The sequence below is a fragment of the Phocoena sinus genome, chromosome 18 (genome assembly GCF_008692025.1).
Source record: "Phocoena sinus isolate mPhoSin1 chromosome 18, mPhoSin1.pri, whole genome shotgun sequence".
Lineage (NCBI taxonomy): Eukaryota > Metazoa > Chordata > Mammalia > Artiodactyla > Phocoenidae > Phocoena > Phocoena sinus.
The window spans coordinates 69,082,996-69,102,437 of record NC_045780.1 but is presented as its reverse complement, the minus strand read 5'-3'; the positions used below and the strand labels follow the sequence as shown (position 1 = coordinate 69,102,437).

General features: G+C 52.5%; 1 protein-coding gene across 1 annotated transcript; it reads left to right on the top strand.

Moving 5' to 3' along the window:
* The first annotated feature begins 304 nt into the window (after positions 1 to 304).
* ZIC5 (Zic family member 5) lies at positions 305 to 8,917 on the top strand. Its single transcript, XM_032611401.1, has 2 exons — positions 305 to 1,823; positions 6,539 to 8,917. The coding sequence occupies exons 1-2, from the start codon at positions 305 to 307 to the stop codon at positions 6,979 to 6,981; spliced, it is 1,962 nt and encodes a 653-aa protein (XP_032467292.1). The 3' UTR covers positions 6,982 to 8,917.
* Positions 8,918 to 19,442: the final 10,525 nt, after the last annotated feature.

Below are 19,442 nucleotides of genomic sequence, written 5' to 3'. Positions count from 1 at the left end.
AATCCCTGGGGAGGCGGGGACGCAGGGCTCAGGGAGAGGAAGGGGCGCGAAGCGAAAGCGAAGGCGGCCAGGAGCAGAGGGGCGGATGCCCGCTGAGCCTGAAAGGGAGCCAATCGGTCAGCCGCGGCCGCTGCCAATCACGCGGCTCCCTCCAATCCCACCCTTGCTATTTCCAAAATCTCGGTCCCACTGCTCAGCTCAAATGTGGTGTTTGCTCTGCCAGTCGCTGGAGGACAGAGTGGGAACGGGAATAAGCAGAGTTCGGAGGCTAGGACAAAGAAGTTAAAGAGCGCCTAACATATACATGTTTTTGAAGGCGGGCAGAGGGAAAAAAGTCCCCCCAGTGAGGGCCTATGAGTCTGACTGTGTAGTTCTGATGGAGACCCCTTTGAGCAAGAGGAACCCGCCAGCGCTGAGATTAGCGGATTTGGCAACAGCTCAGGCCAGGCCACTTCAGAATATGACAGGCTTCCCGGCGCTGGCCAGCGCGGCCGCCCACTCCCAACTCCGCGCCGCAGCCGCGCACCTCCGCCCTCGGGACCTGGGCGCTGACCCCGGCGTGGCCATCACTCCGCTCGGACCCGAGCACATGGCCCAGGCGAGCGCGTTCGGCCTCAGCCCTCCCTCCCAGGCGCTCCCGGCACAACCCGAGGCCCCAGCGGCCGCCGCCCGCGCTGCAGCCTCGGTCTCGCACCCGGGCGCCTGCACCTACCCTGGCGGCGGGGGCAGCGGTAGCGTGCAGTCCTCCGCGCCCGCGCCCCCGCCCCCAGCCCCTCCTCTTCCTCCCTCCCTTTCACCCCCTCCCCCTCCTCTTGGCCTCTCGGGCTACACCACCACCAACAGTGGCGGCGGCGGCAGCAGCGGCAAAGGCCACAGCAGGGACTTCGTCCTCCGGAGGGACCTTTCCGCCACGGCCCCCGCGGCGGCCATGCACGGGGCCCCGCTCGGAGGGGAGCAGCGGTCCGGCACCGGCTCCCCCCAGCACTCGGCCCCGCCTCCCCACTCGGCCGGCATGTTCATCTCGGCCAGCGGCACCTACGCTGGCCCGGACGGCAGCGGCGGCGGGGGCCCGGCGCTCTTTCCCTCGCTGCACGACACGCCGGGACGCCCCGGCGGCCACCCGCACCCGCTCAACGGCCAGATGCGCCTGGGGCTGGCGGCAGCGGCGGCAGCCGCGGCGGCTGAGCTGTACGGCCGCGGGGAGCCGCCCTTCGCGCCGCGCTCGGGGGATGCGCACTACGGTGCGGTGGCGGCCGCTGCAGCCGCCGCCCTGCATGGCTACGGAGCCGTGAACTTAAACCTGAACCTGGCGGCGGCGGCTGCTGCCGCGGCGGCCGGACCCGGGCCCCACCTGCAACACCACGCGCCGCCCCCGGCGCCGCCACCGCCGCCCGCGCCCGCGCAGCACCCGCACCAGCACCACCCCCACCTCCCAGGGGCGGCCGGGGCCTTCCTGCGCTACATGCGGCAGCCAATCAAGCAGGAGCTCATCTGCAAGTGGATCGACCCCGAGGAGCTGGCCGGGCCACCGCCGCCCCCGCCCCCGGCCGGCGGCGCCAAGCCCTGCTCCAAAACTTTCGGCACCATGCACGAGCTGGTGAACCACGTCACGGTGGAGCACGTGGGCGGCCCCGAGCAAAGCAGCCACGTCTGCTTCTGGGAGGACTGTCCGCGCGAGGGCAAGCCCTTCAAGGCCAAATACAAGCTCATCAACCACATCCGCGTGCACACCGGCGAGAAGCCCTTTCCCTGCCCCTTCCCGGGCTGCGGCAAGGTCTTCGCGCGCTCCGAGAACCTCAAGATCCACAAGCGCACTCATACAGGTGGGTGTCTGTCCCCGGCCGCGCCGCCGCCGCCGCCTCCCGCGCCGCCGCCGCTTCTGCCGCTGCTTCTCTTCCTCCTCCTCCTGCTCGCCTTAATTTTTCCCTCCTTCTGCTGCTTCTCTTCGCATACGTATAACCCGGACATGTGACTTCTTTTTTTTCTCTCCCCCCTTTTTTTCTATGAATAAGTAATTCGATAGCACACACAGGCCCCGCGCTGGGTTCCCACACGGTGGAGTCTCCAGCGCTCCCGCAGCCCCTCCGCCGGGACCGGCAACGCGCTCCAGCCGCCGCCGCCGCCGCCCCGGAGCAGAAGCAGCCGCCGCCGGAGCAGGAAGGCGCCCAGGACGGTCGGCAGCCCCCTTCCGCCCGGCCCCGGGAACTTGGGGAGGGCGATGGGGAAGGAGGGCCGGAGCCGCCCCGGTGGCTCTTCCCTCCCCATCGGATGTCAGGCCCCGCGCGGTCGCCGTGCTCCAAAGAGCGGGCGTGCGAGGGGCGCGTGGGATTTGCTGCGGTATTGGGGCCGCGAGGCCCAGCGCGGTGTGGCCCCTCCTGGAGGGGAGAGGGGGCCCTGTCCCTCCGGGGAGGGGTGCAAAATGCGAAAGTAATGCGCCCTCGGGCTTCCGGGGACCTTCCCCCTACACACACGCACACACACCCGCCCACCGTTACACACCCCACAGTACACCTTCATGTGCACACACACATCACACGAACAACTTCACACACCCATATTCCCTCATACACCCCTCCCTCATTTCTGGAACGTCCTTGTGCCCTCATGACACGATCACACTAATTTACACACCTTCATCTACACCTGTACGCACACGCGCCGTCACACAGTTTATCACACATGTCCTAGAGGGTGCTGGAGAAATTGGGTTCTGTCCATTTAAAGGAAGGTTCTCCTTGGAGGAGGACAGGGCGAGCTGCAGAGTCTCCAGCGGTCGTTGGGGCCTACCCCCCCCCCCGTGGTATTTGGAAGGAGACCCCGGCACTCTGGGGAGCCCTCCCGCCCCCACCCCGAGCCCTGCCGTAGGGGGTGCCACGGCCGCGGCCTGGGGCGTGGGATGTCGCCCGTGGGCCGTGTGGCCCTTGGAACAGACGAGCGCGCTGGGCAGAAGCGCTGATGAGCGCGAGCGCAGTCGGGATTTATAGGGACAGACAATATTACCCCTCGGAGGACACTTAAGTAGAGTTTACATTCAGTAATTACTTGGCTGATTTATCGGCGCGGCGACGAGGAGGAGGCAGCGCCGGGCGTGGGCCGCAACGCCTGGCCAGCGGCCGGGGCCGAGGCCACTGGCGGAGGGGTGAGGGGGATCTGCGTGAGAAGCCGGGTCCAGGGGCCCGAGGCTGGAGCCCCGGGCCTTGCTTCTGTCGCCGGTACCTGACAGGCCTCCTGCGGACTGGCTCGCTGACCGGCTGAGAGCGCGTTTTCCCCCGAGTTCCGTTTGCCAGCCCCTTTCTTCTCTAATCGGGATCAGTCGACTTAATGATTTTGCCAAAAGGAAGCGTCCCGCAAGGCTCTCGTAAAAACTCCCTGGCCCGCTAAGCCAGCTGCTGGCCCCCGTGCCCAGCACTTGCCGACGGGACGGGGCCTGGGGCTGTGAGCGGGGCGCGCGGGGCGCGGGAAGTGAAGCCGCCCCCAAAGGGAGCCCCTTAAAGCGGAGACCGCGACCTCGGGCCCTTCCCGCCTTTCCAGGCCTCGGAGGGGAGTAGATCATCCCTTGGCGGGCAGGGTGCTGCCCGGAGCTGAGGGCCGTTTCCGCCCGGGTCAGGCAAGGAACTGGAAATTGCGCGGCAGCTGACCGGGTGTCGGCTCTCCGGCCCCCGGGGACAGGCAGCCTCCCGCCCCCCTCGAGGGCGGGCCCCAAGGGGGCGTGCGCGCGTGCTGCCGGGGGCGGAGACCCGGGCGCCGAGGGAACCCGGGGCCGTTTTGTTTTCGGGTTCCTTGTGCGCAAGGTTGCATTCTCGCCTGGCTCGCGGCGGCTGCGTGGGCCTCGCCGGGTCCCTCGGGCAGGGATGGGAGCGCCCTCGCGTTGATGCTCAAACCCGCGCCGGGTGTTTTGGGCCGTCCCTGGGCTGCTAAGCCACTGAGCACTGTGTCCAGAGAAAGGCCAGGCCGGGCTCCCTGCCCCATCACAAGGCTCTCCCTTTTTGGGGGTTACCCGGGATCCCGGAACGGCTTGATCAAAGGGAATAATCCCCGGCCACTCCTGAAGGCCCATTTCCTGACCCACGTGTCCCCAATTCCATTTATAACCTTCCTCTGGGCTGGATTCGAGTTCTCACACGTAGCTTCCCTCACTCTCTAAAACTCTGTAAGTAGTTAAATTCTGACGTGACCCCTCTGTCAGAATCTGAAATGTAAACATTAGGGTCTCTCACCCTTTCTAGGCAGGGAGAATTTGCTAACTGCCCCCCTCCCCGTACGTAGGCCCCCCCTGAATAAAATAGGCAATTCTATCACCCTTTCCCTTTTTTCTACTTTCTTCTTCCATCTCTCCTTTATCCCTGCTTTTCTACCTTTCTTTCCACTCCGTATCTGCCTTTTCTGGGTCTGATTCTACCCCCCACGGTACGCGGGGCCTCTCACTGTTGTGGCCTCTCCTGTTGCCGAGCACAGGCTCCGGACGCCCAGGCCCAGCCGCTCCGCGGCATAAATTGTCAAAAACCAGCCGCTCCGTGGTGGGGGCGGGAGGGCATGTGGCTCACAGGCCCAGCCGCTCCGCGGCATGTGGGATCTTCCCGGACCGGGGCACGAACCTGTGTCCCCTGCATCGGCAGGCGGACTCCCAACCACTGTGCCACCCGGGAAGCCCCTGGGTCTGATTCTTAATGTTTCTCTTTCAACATGTGCAGTGGTGGAGCCAGCAATGTCCAAGTCGTTTATTCTGCACAATCCAAGATACTTGGCTTGTGCAGAAACATGAGAATTCTAAAAAGCAACATTGCACATTTGCATAGGGTGAATAAAATTACTTAAACCTCCATGTTGAAGAAAAGCTGATTATAATTTTTTTTGGAAGAATGCTATATTAAATTAGTATTATCCAACTTAAAGTGGAATGTAGAAATCGGGACAAATAACCAGTGTTTTGATAAAACTCGGTTAACTGTTTTTGTTGCAGCCCCTCTACAGAGAATTTTTAAAGGTTACGATTATCATTACATTATGTTGTGTTTTTCCCTCTCTTCATGGCCCAAGGCAGGAGGTATATTAAATAATACACATATATTATAAATATTAAATGATAATATTTAATTTTGCTTTTAAGCAATATTTCCAGGTAGTATATGTTATATTCCAGGCATCTGAATACTTTTCAGATGTGCTAACGTACTCTGGCATTGAAGCAATTAGCAATGATGAAATTAAAAAAGAGAAAATTACACTGAAATATTTGTACAGGAAAGTTCACCACAGAAACTTATGTACACTAAGCTGTCTTAATAGTTGTGTGGCTTTTTAAAAAATAAATTGTCAAAAACCAAGGAAAAGACCATATCTTGTGTATCACCAGAGTAGCTGCTGAAATGTAGAGAAATTCAACTCTATTTTTTAAATCATTTAAATATAAGGAATATATTTATTATACCACAATATGTATGAGATAACATGTTCAGTTATGGACTCAAATACATCAAGTTCATGGCTACTAAGGGGAGGGGGAAAATTCATAGTTACCTGCTGTCTTCCTGTTTCTGCTTTTTAATACCAAGGTGTAGTGTGGCTGCATATCTGCTCGTCTTACTGAGCATTTCCACTACCTGGACCTGGGGCCTTGTGTTGAAAGGCCCTGTGCTCCTGGGGTGGGTAGGGCAGCTTAAAGGGGCAATGGGCCCAGAGACTCTGGTAAACAGTCGATCTTTTTTGGTTGTTAAACAATGTTAGAATAAGAAGTCTGCTTATGCCATCAGGGGATGCCAGGTTCTGGCTGAAGCTTGTAGTCTTTATTAACGTTTGTTAAGGTTCTGTTCCTCTAGGGTCTCAACTGCCCAGCAAGTTGTGAGGAAAGCTGGTAGAACGAAGAGGGCAACAGCCTATTCTCTGCCCAGCTAGGCTTATAAAAAAAATCTAGTGGTGGGATCATGTTTTTTCACAGATGTCTTTATTTCTGGAGAGAACAGGATTTTGGTGTATTTCCTTTCCTTTCCCATCAGTGAAATCCTGGGGAACACTCTGAAACAAAATGCCATTATTATAATTTTACTGCATCACCCCCAGTTTACTTTTAATTGAGAATATGTGTTTATCTTTTTTCTCTTTTTCTTACGGTCTTCACCCAAGCTGTGGCTTTGGAAGTATTTTATCAGCATTTATCTTGACAGGGGATCGGCTTGAATTTTTGTGTGTATAGACCCTGAGGGGAACAAGGATGTGGGAATCTGGGTCCTAGCTGGATTTCAGTGTTAGAGCCTGGACCATGCTCTAGCCATTCTCACTTCGACCCCTATGGTACTTCGGGGTTGACATCCAGCCTCTCGCAAGCCCAGGTCCAAGGAGAGCCTCCAGGCCAGGGGACACCAGGCCCATCCCCGCAGTATCCCTTCCCTGTTGCATCCTGGAACATGGGAATTAGGAGTTAGACTGGGAGTTGGTCTTCAGGAGGATGGGAAGATGCATCCTCATGTCTGCTCTAAGATTTCTCTCTCAAGTGAGAGGTCTCTGAAAAGCACTTGTTAACCTTTCCTATGTTTTATTGCAGGGGAAAAGCCTTTCAAATGTGAATTTGATGGCTGTGACAGGAAGTTTGCCAACAGCAGTGACCGAAAAAAACATTCCCACGTCCACACCAGCGACAAGCCCTACTACTGCAAGATCCGAGGCTGTGACAAATCCTACACCCACCCGAGCTCGCTGAGGAAGCACATGAAGATTCACTGCAAGTCCCCACCACCCTCTCCAGGAGCCCTGGGCTACTCATCGGTGGGGACTCCAGTGGGTGCCCCCTTGTCCCCTGTGCTGGACCCAACCAGGAGTCGCTCGAGCACTCTGTCCCCTCAGGTGACCAACCTCAATGAGTGGTACGTTTGCCAGCCCAGTGGGGTCCCCAGTCACCTCCACACCCCTTCCAGCAGTGGAACCACTTCTGAGTCTGACGACGAGGAGATGTACCGGAACTCTGAAGGCGTGCGGACCATACATTAGATTTTATTAGTAATAATAATAATTACAATAATAAGTGGGAGCCCTTGGACCGTATCCTAACCTGAGACAATGCCGAGGCTGAGACAAACTCGTGACTCAGACTTGCCACCGGGTCTAATTAGCCCTATTTATTCAGTATGAAACCCTATGGTGTTTGTACATTTAATTAATTTAATTAAGATATTTGGGTTTTTTTTTCCCCTTAGAAAACAAACAAACAAAAAAACCCAACCAAGCTGGACTTGTGTGTTGCAGGGGCACAGGACTGAGAGCAGGTTGTACCACATGGAAAATGAATGGAGAGATTAGTGAATCAAGACACACACTGCCAATGCCATATATATAGTTTTTACAAGGGTGAGAGAAAGAGCATTAAGTCAGAACTCAACACAGCACCAAGGCCCTTTGCATTTCCTGGAGTGCCTCACGAACGCCTTTGACACCATCGTGGGCTTCTCTGGAGCCTCTCTGCCTCCTGCTTGGGCCCTAATTCTGCAAAGGCCTCTTGATTGTAAACCACACACGTGCTGCATTGCCAACAGATCTTGGACTGTACCTGTGTCCAAAAATATTTGTAAAAGCCCTTTAAGTTCTAATACTTGTAATTTTTAACTTCCACTCTTTTATTACTGATCTCACCTTAACACAGTATTTTTATACAGGATTACTTCTTCAGTACCCTGCTTGTATGGTTTTTTTTTTAAAAAAAGATGCAGCAACCTAGTGTATCTCCATATATTGTGCTACCGTGATTGTTCCAGCAACAGTGGAGAGAAGAAAAAGCTGCTGCGGTAGACAACTGTGAAACTGTGATATTTTATAAAATAGAAGAAATTCAAGTGCTTTCTTTTTCCTCTTTTTTTTTTTTCATCTGGAATCTCAGAGCCTGCCTCTTTACTCTGTCCAAACTTCTTATGTAATAAAGAGATTATGTTTTAGATCATAAGTTCTTTGGGATGCCAAAATTAACAGGCAAGTGTAAGGAGGTGTGATGTTGGCAACATGCCTATTTTGGGGGGAAGGCTGTTGTTTTACAAACAGGGCAATCCCTCTTTTATACTGTTGTATCGACCTTTTAAAAAATCTTTACTTTTCAGTGCTGGAAGTTGCATTTTAATGCATTTTCTTCCACCTGAGCACTCGGAACTCTGTCCCACTTGCAAATGACAATGTATGATTTACATGAAAAGAGGAGAGGGAGTTGCTATACATATTAAAAATTTTTAAAGGTTTATAGTTACCACCAAACACTGATGAATGTGTGACCTTTGCCAGAGCTGTCAAGCTAGGACAAAAAAGGTCAAGGACCTAGGACAGTAACTCTTAGTTTATTTTCGGTTGGTACAACACATCTCGTGTGCAAAACGTAGTCCATCATAAACATGATACAGACATACTAAAGAGCACTAATTTATCCTCAGAGACCCTGAAGACACCCCCTTCCCAGGGTTTGTAGAAATTTGTTTTGTGTGCTGTGAGTGGTTGATGTACTCTTGTTGTTAATAACTTGTATGTGAACACTCTTTGTACAATTGAATTAATTTATTTTCAGACACCATCCTGTTTTTTTCCTGGAAGAGTTCAGAGCACACCAAAGAATTATATTATACATTTTGGTGAAAGATTGTCATTTATGATCTACGATTTATTTTAAAAAAAAGAAAGAAAATGGGAAAATATATTTTTAAGCTTACTTGAATGAACAACGTAATGTGAAAACCAGGACTCTTCCTGCATGTCTCTTCTGCATTGTGTTGATGAGATTATATATAGTTTATAGGTATATTCTATTGCTAGTACAATGCATGGTGCTGTCACTTTGAAAGCCTTTCAATGTTGTCTTCAGATTGTTACGGTGAATATGAAACATGCAGACCCTCCTTTATAAAGAAAAAGACCATAAAACTTGAATATAAAATAATTCTACATTTTTAAAGTTTATTTGATTTTCATATTCACTTTCAAAGCTCTTTCAAATAGACAAAATAAGATGAGGTATGAACTTTGGGGGGATAATTTATGTATCGTAAACTTATTCGAACAAAATATTTCTGATTTATAATTTGTTTTATTTATACAACTTTTTCAGTGGTAGTTTGCACTATTCTTTATTATGCTACAGGTTTATTTATTATGAAACAAAGGAATATGTATTTTATGTATTTTGCCATGCATTGGTTAACCCTCTGCCACAGATTTATTGGTTCCTGATACACCTAAAATAAAAACATAAAATGTGTACCTCCAATAGAAAGCAAGAATAATTATGAAGTAAAAAATTTAATAAAGGTATTCTTCATATGTATTGCTTATGTTTTACGTGATGGCACATCTCTGCCATTCTCTTCCAGACAGAACGGGTTGCTCATGTAGTAATCAGAAGGTTCTCTTCCCTTGATCTCTTTATTTCTTCACCCTCCCCAAGCAGTGAAATACTTTAACAGCTTGGTCTAATTTACAATCTAATCTAGAAAGTACAGTATATTTATGAAGACTAAGCCCTGCAGGTTGCACAGAATGGTAGCATTCATTTGTTAAGATTAGTAATGTCCTTAGTGATCCTAATCAGTGGAGAGCTGAAAAGCAAATTTTAGTATTTCTTTGCTGCCCAGCCTCTAAAGAAAAAGGGTAAAAAAGAACGAGGAAAAGATAGAGAAAGGGACAGTGAGACATTTCCAGACACAAAGAAGATGAAAGCAGAATCAAGAGCTAAGATGGGTATGGAGTTAAACACATCCTGAGTGAAGTTGTGTAGTGGGCATCAAACACCTCGTGTATCAGGTGATAGGATCAGAACCCAATTTTACTGTGGTTTATTTGGAAGTTGAGTGGAGATAAGTAACTTAGCGTTTTGGGGCAGGTGTTATGGAGAAATGAGCTTCATGGCAACAAAATGCCCAAGTGGCTTAAAGTAATGCCATTGGCTATCCACATAAACAAGGCTGAACACTTGCTTGTTTTTAGGTTGGCTGATACAAAGCTGATAAAAGGCAAGTAGTTAAAAACAACTGGTAGTGATGTCAAAAAACAGTTCTCCAAAGGGTTATAGCGGTTTTTTAAAGTCAGGTTTGTTAAATGTAGTAAAGGTGAAACGGGTTGCAAAGGGTTGTCTGAAGCCAGGTGACAATAACCAGCACACGAAGGAGAAAAACACTCGTAAACGGAGGCCCCAATCGATGGGAAGACTTAGAGCTCTCTAATGAAGATTCTCGTGAAAAGAAGGGTGACACAAAGCCACCAAGACATGAATCATTCATGGGAAATATAAAAGATAAAAGATATCTGACAATGAGCAGAACCTTGTATAGCGTGTATAAAACAAGTTTCCCCTTCTTATTTTCTGCTTTAAAACACACAATCTCCCACTCCCAGCCTTCTCTGTCCAGAGTCTATAGAGTTAAAATTGACCACTGCTCGTCCTGCCCCACTTCAAAGTAATTTAGTCCAGAACGGAAGGCTTGGCGCTTGGACAATCTTCATGGTGTGTTAAGATTTCTATGGCAATTGGCAAGCAAGACGTTCCCATCTGAATATGTCTCAAAGAAAGCCACTTATTGACACTAAGTTGGCTATCATCAAAGACTTCATCTTCCTAGGCAAAATGTGGCCCTTGGGGCCCTTGCAAACACTGTTTAAATCATCTACCTTTGTTTTCCAGGCTAGGAGGATCTTCAAACACATGATTATTTGTAGTTTATGTATATTTTCCCCCATTCAGGATGTTCTTTGGTAAAACTAATGCTCCTAAAATCTAAAGTATTGAGAAAGAACTTGAGGGTGGGAATTATATTCTTTTAAGGAGTTGGAGATGGCCACACAAGAGGGATAGCCCTGGAGACAGGAAAAGAGGAGGCCCAAACTCCTTGAAAGCTAAGGCCCAATTATCTGTGACATTGCAATTTTGCCATTTATATATTGTATTTTGTGGAAGCTTTTGGAAACCACAGTGGTTCTGTCTCTCTATCTGTCTATCTCCCTATGTATCTGTCTGTCTATTATTTATCAGTGTATCTGCCTATCTCCACCTCTGTGAAAGGGGACAAGAGATGTTCACCTGAAGTATTTGTTATTCCAGTTTGGCTAGGAAGTACAACTGGGGAGGGGGCTGCGGAGACAATCTGATTTCTCAAGTGACCACTTTAAGTCAGAGGAAAGGAAAGCTGAACACGGGAAACAAAACAATCCAGACACATAGTAATACTTTCAGCCTGTCACATCACACTGCCCGCTGGCCCAAACACCCACCCGTAGTCTACCAAAATAGACTCATGTCCAGGAAACCCACCCTTCCAGGGCTGTAGGGTTGGAGAAGGAGGCCCACGGTGAGACGGCCATGGGGTTGCCAGCACACTTGCCCTCCCGTGAACAAAAACTCACAGCAACTCATACTCTGTCATCCCCACCCCTACGCCCACGCACAAACACTCAGGAGCACACATTCACACACACCGCGAGCGCCTAATCCAGCACGGAGAAGTTCAAAGGCATGTTCTTTGAAATTCAAAGTACTGCTTTTATGGTACATCCACACGGAGCGTAGGCATTGCTATGGCAATGGGCAGGGCCAGGGGAGTCTCTGGCAGAGGGTCCGCAGTGATTCGAGACACTCTATTAAGATACAGTTGCAGTGACCTTTCCTTTCACGCCAAGTTAGCTCAGTCGATTTTCACCTGATCAGAAATATATATTACATATCACATTACATAGATGTAATAGTGTATGTATTACGTGAAATACATGTGTATGTCCTTCCATCCACTTTTTGTTAAGATTCCCCCTCAGAACCTCCGAGCTTGAGAGAAAGGAGAAAGAATGACGAGAGGAGGAGAGAAAGGCGAGTGGGGATGGGGGTCAGTGATGTCAGAAGAGGGGGGAGAGGGGCAGGAGCGCCCCAGCCCCAGTTCCTCTTCCTTCTCTCCCCACCTAAGTACTTTTATTTGCAGAGCGATTGTTCTTTGTTTATTTAATACAAGTACTGTGTGAATGGTGAAAAATAAACACGATGAAAAATAACCAAACAGATGATTCCTCCGAGTGAAAAAGCCCGGACTTAATAAAAGTGCGAAGCAGTCACCGCTGAATGAGAAACCCTTTGAAGTGGAACTTATTATAGGAGGAATACTTCGGGGTTGCCTTAACGACGCCGCTGAATCGAACGCGCTCGCCTTTGTCAGCGATTTGTTCTCCTTTGCTGGGGTGCCCGGAGAAATTACTTACATGGGCTGCCTTAACATGCAGCCTGCAAATCAGTAACTTTGCAGCTCAGACTTGCAGACGCCACTAGGCAACGGACAAAAAGAAGTCAGGGGGAATCGCACCAAGCTTTCACGCCGAGTCTCCGGGGATGGGGGAGCACGGGCGTGTTGGGGACCGCAGATAAGAAGTTGTCTTACAATTGGTCCCCCGCCCCTCACCGGGGCTCCCCACCCGCACGCCGACCCGCGAGCCTGGGCCGGGGCCTCGGCCGCCCGGCTTCTCTCGGAGGCAGGGGAGGCTCCGGTCTCTCCAGGGCTCTCCAGTGAGGGGCGCTCTTCCGTGCGCTGGCCGGCCGCGGGACGTTCCCAGCAGACCCGGCCATATTTAATAAGGGTCGTTTATCACCCAGGCGCTTTGAAGGGTCGCCTCCAGCCCTGTGCCCATTAGAAAGGCGGAGGTGACATTTAAACTCCGTTTTCAAGGATCGCGGGGGGATTTCCATGAAAAGGCAACTCGTTTGTCTTATGAGCCTGGAAACAACTCCCTTCTCGCTCCTTTTGACCACATGGCATAACTCAAAAACAATAGTTCAAAAGTGAAATGGCATCGTGGTGTTCACTCGGAGACAGGCCCCCATCTAGCACCAGAGAAAAGAGGTAGTCCGCAAGACAATGTGCTTTTTGTGTCCGACTCTGTCACAAGAACTGTGTTGTTTGCTTTGGGGGCTGCGCCTGTTATACTTGCCTGAAAGTGCTTGTGTTAAACAAGAGTTATAAGTCATCCAAAACAACAAACATTTTGATTTTCTTTGCCTAAAGGGCTTTCCCTGGCTATGGGCACCGTGAAAAAATAATGTCCTTGCTGAGAAAGGAACACCAGTAGTAGCATTAGAAGCGGGCGCATTAAATATTGAATGACACGGGGAAAAAGAGCTTGTCGAGGGGCACTCAGCCTTAAAGTCTTTCTTCAACTTTGTCTTCGGTGGCTGCTGGACTAGTTAAGATGGTATTAATTAAGGCAGCTTCGGATGCCGCCGAGCCCGCCGGCCCCTCGGCCACGCTCAGTCAATGGGCCTGTGTTCCCGCTCTCTGCCCACGCGTTGGCTGAGCCGAGTGCATATGTCACTTCTCATTTGGAGGCTGAAGAGAAGGGCCCATCCTACATTAAGGGCAGCAGGATGCAGGCAGCAGCAGGCGTTAAAGAAATACCAGGGGCTGGGGTGAGGGGAGGGGAGGCGGGAACAAAATGGGAACATCTGCCCTGGGCCGGGGAGGAGAGCCCGCCGGCGTGCACTGCTTTGGGCACATTTTGGATAGTATTGTTTAGCAAACAAGGGCCACGCGGGACTCGCTGGGCTGGAACACCCACTCTGTCTCGTCTGCTCCTGCGTGGGGACAATTTAAACCCCAGCCCTGCAAAAATCTATTAGGTAGTCTGGCGGGGCGTTATTTTACAAAGGGAGTAGCTTCTACAAAGAAAGACAAAGGCTTGGCGCAAACCGGCTTCTTTCCTGGCTTCCTCCAACCCCCTCATGTCCCTTCACAGATCACAAATAAAGCCCAAAGGGCCTCAGCCAAGAACCTCCCATCCAATTTTACAGACGGTGAAACTGAGACCTCAGGCAAGACTCAGAGATTTTTGTCAGTTTCCCAGCGAAGAGTGGGAAGTTGAGACCTTCACTGAGACTGAAGACCCAGACAGGGGTGGAGCTCTGTTTAAGGGTGCCAACAACCATGCCAAAAGATCCCCTTCTCCCCAATTCCAAGCATTTGATTCAAAATCAAATGGAAGTTGGTTTCAGCAGCTGGAAATTCCTAACATTAAAAAAAAAAAAAAGGAATGAAGCTTACTGCCAACTAACTGTGGCATAAATGCAATGCATGCTTTAAGAAACTCTCTGCTAACTATCAATTCTTGATGAGGAGAGACAAGACTTGGCTGGATAGAAGGGTGCAGAATAGGCTGGCTGATTGATTTCTGCAGCCAGAATCCCCCATGGGAGCCCCTGTCTCCTGGTGTGGAGTTCCAGATGGACATGGGCCTTCTCTTATCACAAGGTCCCTTGGAGGTGGGGAGAAACGCAGTCATATGCTGTTTCCTCTGTGTGTGTGTGTGTGTGTGTGTGTGTGTGTGTGTGTGTGTGTGTGACAGAGAGAGAGAAAGAGAGAGAGAGACAGATTGATCTGGACCCTTGCTGCCCCTACAGGGGTTTAGCACCCTTAACTCTAGATTCATTTGAATGTCTGATTCTCCTTCTCGGGATGTGTCCCCTCAAGGCTCCCTGGGCCTCCTGGATAAGGAGAGGTCACATTTCCCACCGAGAGCCATCCTGCAGAAGCAGTTCCGGCCGGGCGGGGCTCTGTTAAGACAGGGGTTGGGGGTGGGTAGCTCGAATCTGTCTGCCTAGAGACTCGGGCCTGATGCCTACACCCTCCGCCCCATTGGGAGCTGGAGGTGTCGCTCTAGGGTGGGGAACCGCCTGGCGGGGTCTGGACGCTGGCCGAAGTGGGCGGTGGGAAGAAGAGAGGGCTGTGCCAGAACGACCCCCGCCCCCTCCCGCAGCAGGTCTGCAAAACCTAAGACTGGGGCTCACATGCTCAGCCGCTGACCTGCGTGATCTTTCTTGCCTCTCTTTCTTCGGTCCCCTTCTCCCTGCCTCTACTATTTCTTTGCACGATCAGGCCCCAGGTCAGGGTAAGGGATGCAAAAACATGGCGTTTTGGCCCGGAACACACTGTCCAGCGCGCGCGCGCGCGCACACACACAGACACACTCACGCACAACTCACCTCCCCCCGCGCGCCCCCGCCCCAGCCCGTGCACTGGGCACACGCCCGGGCTCCAGGCACCTTGCCAAGAGCGCGCAAGCACCCTGCGTGGCACACTGGCTGAAGTTCCTGCACGAAGTGGCGGGGGTGGGGTGAGGAGGGGGGTGGGCGGCGGTGGACGCCGCCGACTGCTGGCGGGGCGCACAAGTTCAGTGCTCAACTTCCCGCTCTTAACGAGACCCGGGATCCCTTTGGAGAGGCCCTCGGGAGCTGGCGGCGGGGCTGGGAGTGGCGTGGGTAAGCTGGCCGGCGCGGGGCGCGGGCGGCGGGGCAAGAGGGCGCGACAGGAGGAGGGCGCGAGGGTGCCCGCGGCCGGCCGGGCGCTCCAAGAAGTCAGCGCGAGCAGCTGTGACTTCACCTATTAGCCCCGATGTCTTTCCGAGGAGCCTGGTGGAGTTAAACAGCCCACAATGGGCGCTCTGGGGCGCCTCCAGCCTGACCTCCACCCGGGTTTAATAGTTTCATAGGAACTTCATTAAATCAATTACTTAGTGAGCACATCATCATTTATTTGTAATTAGCAGCGAGGAGCGCGTTCTCTCCCCCAAGCCCGCGGCCCGGGTCCCAGCGGGGTTGGCGGAGTTGTGCAAGCACTTTTGTTTGCTCGAGTGTTGACTCCCGGCATTATTCGGGCCCCGGTAATCTTTACGTCTTAATCTAGCATTCAGGGAGCGAAGGGAAAACAAACAGGGCGCAGGCCAGAGGCCAGCCCTGCGGTCCCAGCCGCGCGCGCAGCACGGCCCTCGCTCGGCGCGCAGGGCGCGTCTCCGCGGCCCTCTCTCCTCCGGGCAGAGAGGGCGAGGGGCACCACGAGGGCAGCGGCGCTGAAGGGGAATGAGCCAGGCCAGGGGACTCAGGAGGAAAGTGGCGAAGGAAGAGGAAGTGAAGGAGCAAAAAGAGCGAACCCGGCGCAGGAAAGCATGTCTCGCAAAGCGCGCACAAAAAGAAAACGTCCAGGCTCGTGCGCGTGTGTCGGCGGCGTCGGAGGGGAAGCGCGTGTGTGCGTACGCAGGATGTGCGTGAAATCACATCCATTTCAGCTGCCAGGAGCTGGGCGGAGAGAGGGGAGCGCGAACAGGAGGTGCCGGCCTGGCGTGCGCGGAGGCAGCTCGATGGGTGTCCGGGCTGCAAAAGTGCTTTCATTTGGGGACTGCAGCCGCGGGCGCAGCTCCATCGCGGCCCACAAATTACGAGCGAGTGGTTAGCGAGCTGGGGGAGTTGCTGAAAGCCAGGCCAGAACCTGCGCCTGCGGAGCGACGCGAGTAATGGCCCCGCGAGGAGTCGTGATTCCTTTCGAGTGTAATCATCTTTCCCTACACGCCGCAGCGCCGGCCAAGAACCCGGTGGGTCGTAGGAGTCTCGGCTCCCGGGGCTGGAAACGTGGACGGTGCGTCCTTGCCCCAGCGCAGGGATTTCCGCTCCCAGTTGGAGAAGTCCCTCCGGCACAGGAAACGCTCAACTTCTGCGCGAGATCCCAGCGCAGGAAATGGGGGGCGGAGGAGGCGAGGGGTCACTGATGATCCGGCTCCGGTTCTCAGGAGCCGGCGAGTGTGCACAGCTGTGAGGTTAGGAACAGGCCCATGGGACCCCCTCTCCCCCCCACCCCAGGAGTGGGCTTCCAGAAGAAACAGTGATCCCAGAGGGTCCTTGAGGCTAGTCTCCTAGGTGGACCTCGTATCTGTGAACTTTTGAGGAGAGGGTCTTGAATTTCTCCACTCGTTTTTGTGGCCAGGCCTGTTTGATTCAGGATGATATTTGGATGCTATGAATGTGTGAAGATTACCTTCTTGATTCAGTGTTTGGAGTGTTCGTACTCTAGTGGGCCGGGAGAGAGCTTGATGCATCAGTGGGTGGCAGCATGGTGACAGGATCTGTCCTGGGGTGGGAGTGGGGAGGGAGGGTTGAGGCATGGCCCAGGGCCTGGCTGTAGTTGTGCTCCTGGAAGTGGCAGCTTTGTTTGCCTGGGACCCTGAGGTGGGCTCTCCTGCGGCCTCCGGTTGGGTGAGCCTGTACCCATGACATTGCCTTGAGTTTCAGAGACCCCACTGAGACCCCCCCAGCTGCTGCTGACCTACCCTGGATTGTCTGAGAACTTGGGTCAGCCTGAAAAACAGGAAGTGGATCCAGAGAAGGACCATCTACTGGCAGGGCAACCATCCGGGAGAAGCACCTTTAAAAATATAAAAGCACTTTGCAACTTTGCATACTTCTCCCCACCCCCAAAGTGATACATGCTGAAGTAGTTAAAATGGTCAGGCTTCCAGAAGAATTACCAGCAAGTATGTCTGCACAAAGCGAAACACAATTTCCTCAAATCTCTCTCCAAACACTGTAAACACCAGCACGCCTTAGAGTCTGTTGTACATGCTTCTGCTTTGACATAACGAATACCTATGCGTGTCACATGTATGTTTGATCGGCCAAGACTGTACACACACACACACAGTTACAGCATATTTAAATCCAACTTTGCAAATGATCGGGGAGGCCTAGCCATCCTGGACCTAGCCAAATTTAGGGCAGCCTTGAAGGAAGCAGAACTGAGAAAGACTCCCTTTAAAATAACAGTAAAATGGAATTCACCCCTGACTTCTCTCTCCGCTTCTCCCCCTCAACCTCGCGGCGACCCGCCCCCTCCCACAGCTTCAACAACGTTTAATAAAATAGCATCATAGGGAGAAAACAGGCAAGTCAGGCGAGCATTTTATGAACTGGCAGGGAGTTTCGTGAAACGGCTGATTTAGAAAATCTAGATGTTGGCTGCAAAATTTTCTTACAGATAAGCAGGTTCGGTATCTCCCTGCTCTGAGTTCTAACAGCTTTGAACCCATTCGCTGGCTGCCATCTCAGACTCTGTTCTGCTTCTGCCTTTGCTGGGCCGCATGTCCCCGGCACCCTGCCCTGCCCAAGGCCCTCCCTCCACAGTGGGAGCCCTGTGCTCTGCTCCCCACCTCCTTCCAGTGGGGCTTCCCCGTCAGGAGGTGTGGGACCCTTCTAGCCCACTCCCCTTACTTGTCTGGGGTCCTTGCCACTGGGCCCATCAGCCTGAAAACGAACAGGCATCTGCTCACATTTCTGTCCTGTCTCCGTGGAGGGTTCTGACCAGGCTTCTCCCTCACCAGCTGCAGGTTTCCTCTTCTGGACCTGCAGGGAGAAGCAGGCCGGGCATGACGGACTGTAGACACAAAGCTGACCAAAGCCTGTGTGATGGACCCAGGAGCTCTCAGCAGCCTGGTCTGGGGTAATGACGTATAAGGGAAATTTAAGGGAGGGCCAGGGGAGACTTGGAATGGGAGGAATTATGCCAACGTTTGTCTCCTTTTAGGGGCGAGGGCAAAGGTTTGACCACTCTGGCTTTCCTTAAATAAACTGACCCCAAAGTGCAAGCGTTAGAAAACCAGTGACCTAGGTCGAGCGTCTGCTGTGTTACTGAGAGAAACTTCTAGGTAGGCACGGGCACTCCTTTCTGCTTTCAGACCCAACCGCACGGGTGGTTCCCTGCTTGTATCTGGGTGGTTCCCTGCTTGTATCCATGAGGGGCAAAATCATGAAGCGATTCCAGGCAAGTGCCTCTCAGGAGGGAGCAACGCCAGAAGACAAGAGAGGCAAGCGCAGGCAGACCCTGCAGTCTGGCCAGTGCCAGCCCTCCCCACCTTCTCCCCCTAACTTCGACTTTCTAGACCTTTCTGGTCACCCCATAAATCAGAGGGCTGGGGTGGTCCAGAGGCAGAAAAGTGCCTTGAAAGCACTGTGTCCTTGGCCACTGGCAAAGAGATTGTAGTGTTGGTTTAGATTCCTCCGATCTGAATAATGCCTGGTAGGAAGGAGCAGAGAAATGATATCATGAAAAATCTCCTTCTTGGTTCTTACATTCCTTTAATGGGAAGGTTTCCCTGGGCTGCATGCCTGTCTGGAGAATTGTAGACACAAAACTTCCCATTTCTTTAAGAGCAAAGGAAGCCCAGCTCGTGTCCTGGGGGAGCCAGGGGCAACCTCCCTCTGAGGCCCTGGGGAGGCTGCCCTGGGCCCTGTGCAGGGGACATGAGTAGGAGGTGGGGGGGGGGGAGTCGTAGAGAACTCTGATGTCCATTACTCACATGCTTTTCTCTATTTAAAAAATTCTGAGGACTTCCCTGGCGTGCCAGGTGTTAAGACTCCACATTTCCACTGCGGGCGGTGCGGGTTCGATCCCTGGTGGGGGAACTAAGATCCCACACGCCACGCAGCCAAAAAAAAAAAAAAGACCATAAAAAATTCTGGTAATTTTTTGTGGCCGTGCTGCGGGATCTTAGTTCCCCGACCAGGGATCGAATCCATGCCCCCTGCAGTGGAAGTGAGGAGTCTCAACCACTGGACTGCCAGGGAAGTCCCTGAACCACTTTTAAGTATACAGTTTCGTGGCATTAAGTACATTCACATTTTTGTGCGGCTGTCACCA

Excerpts from the sequence above, each read along its gene's own strand:
- ZIC5 (XM_032611401.1), top strand. The coding sequence starts at position 305 with ATGTTTTTGAAGGCGGGCAGAGGGAAAAAAGTCCCCCCAGTGAGGGCC. Across the intron at positions 1,824-6,538 it reads CCACAAGCGCACTCATACAG|GGGAAAAGCCTTTCAAATGT; the intron begins GTGGGTGTCTGT and ends GTTTTATTGCAG.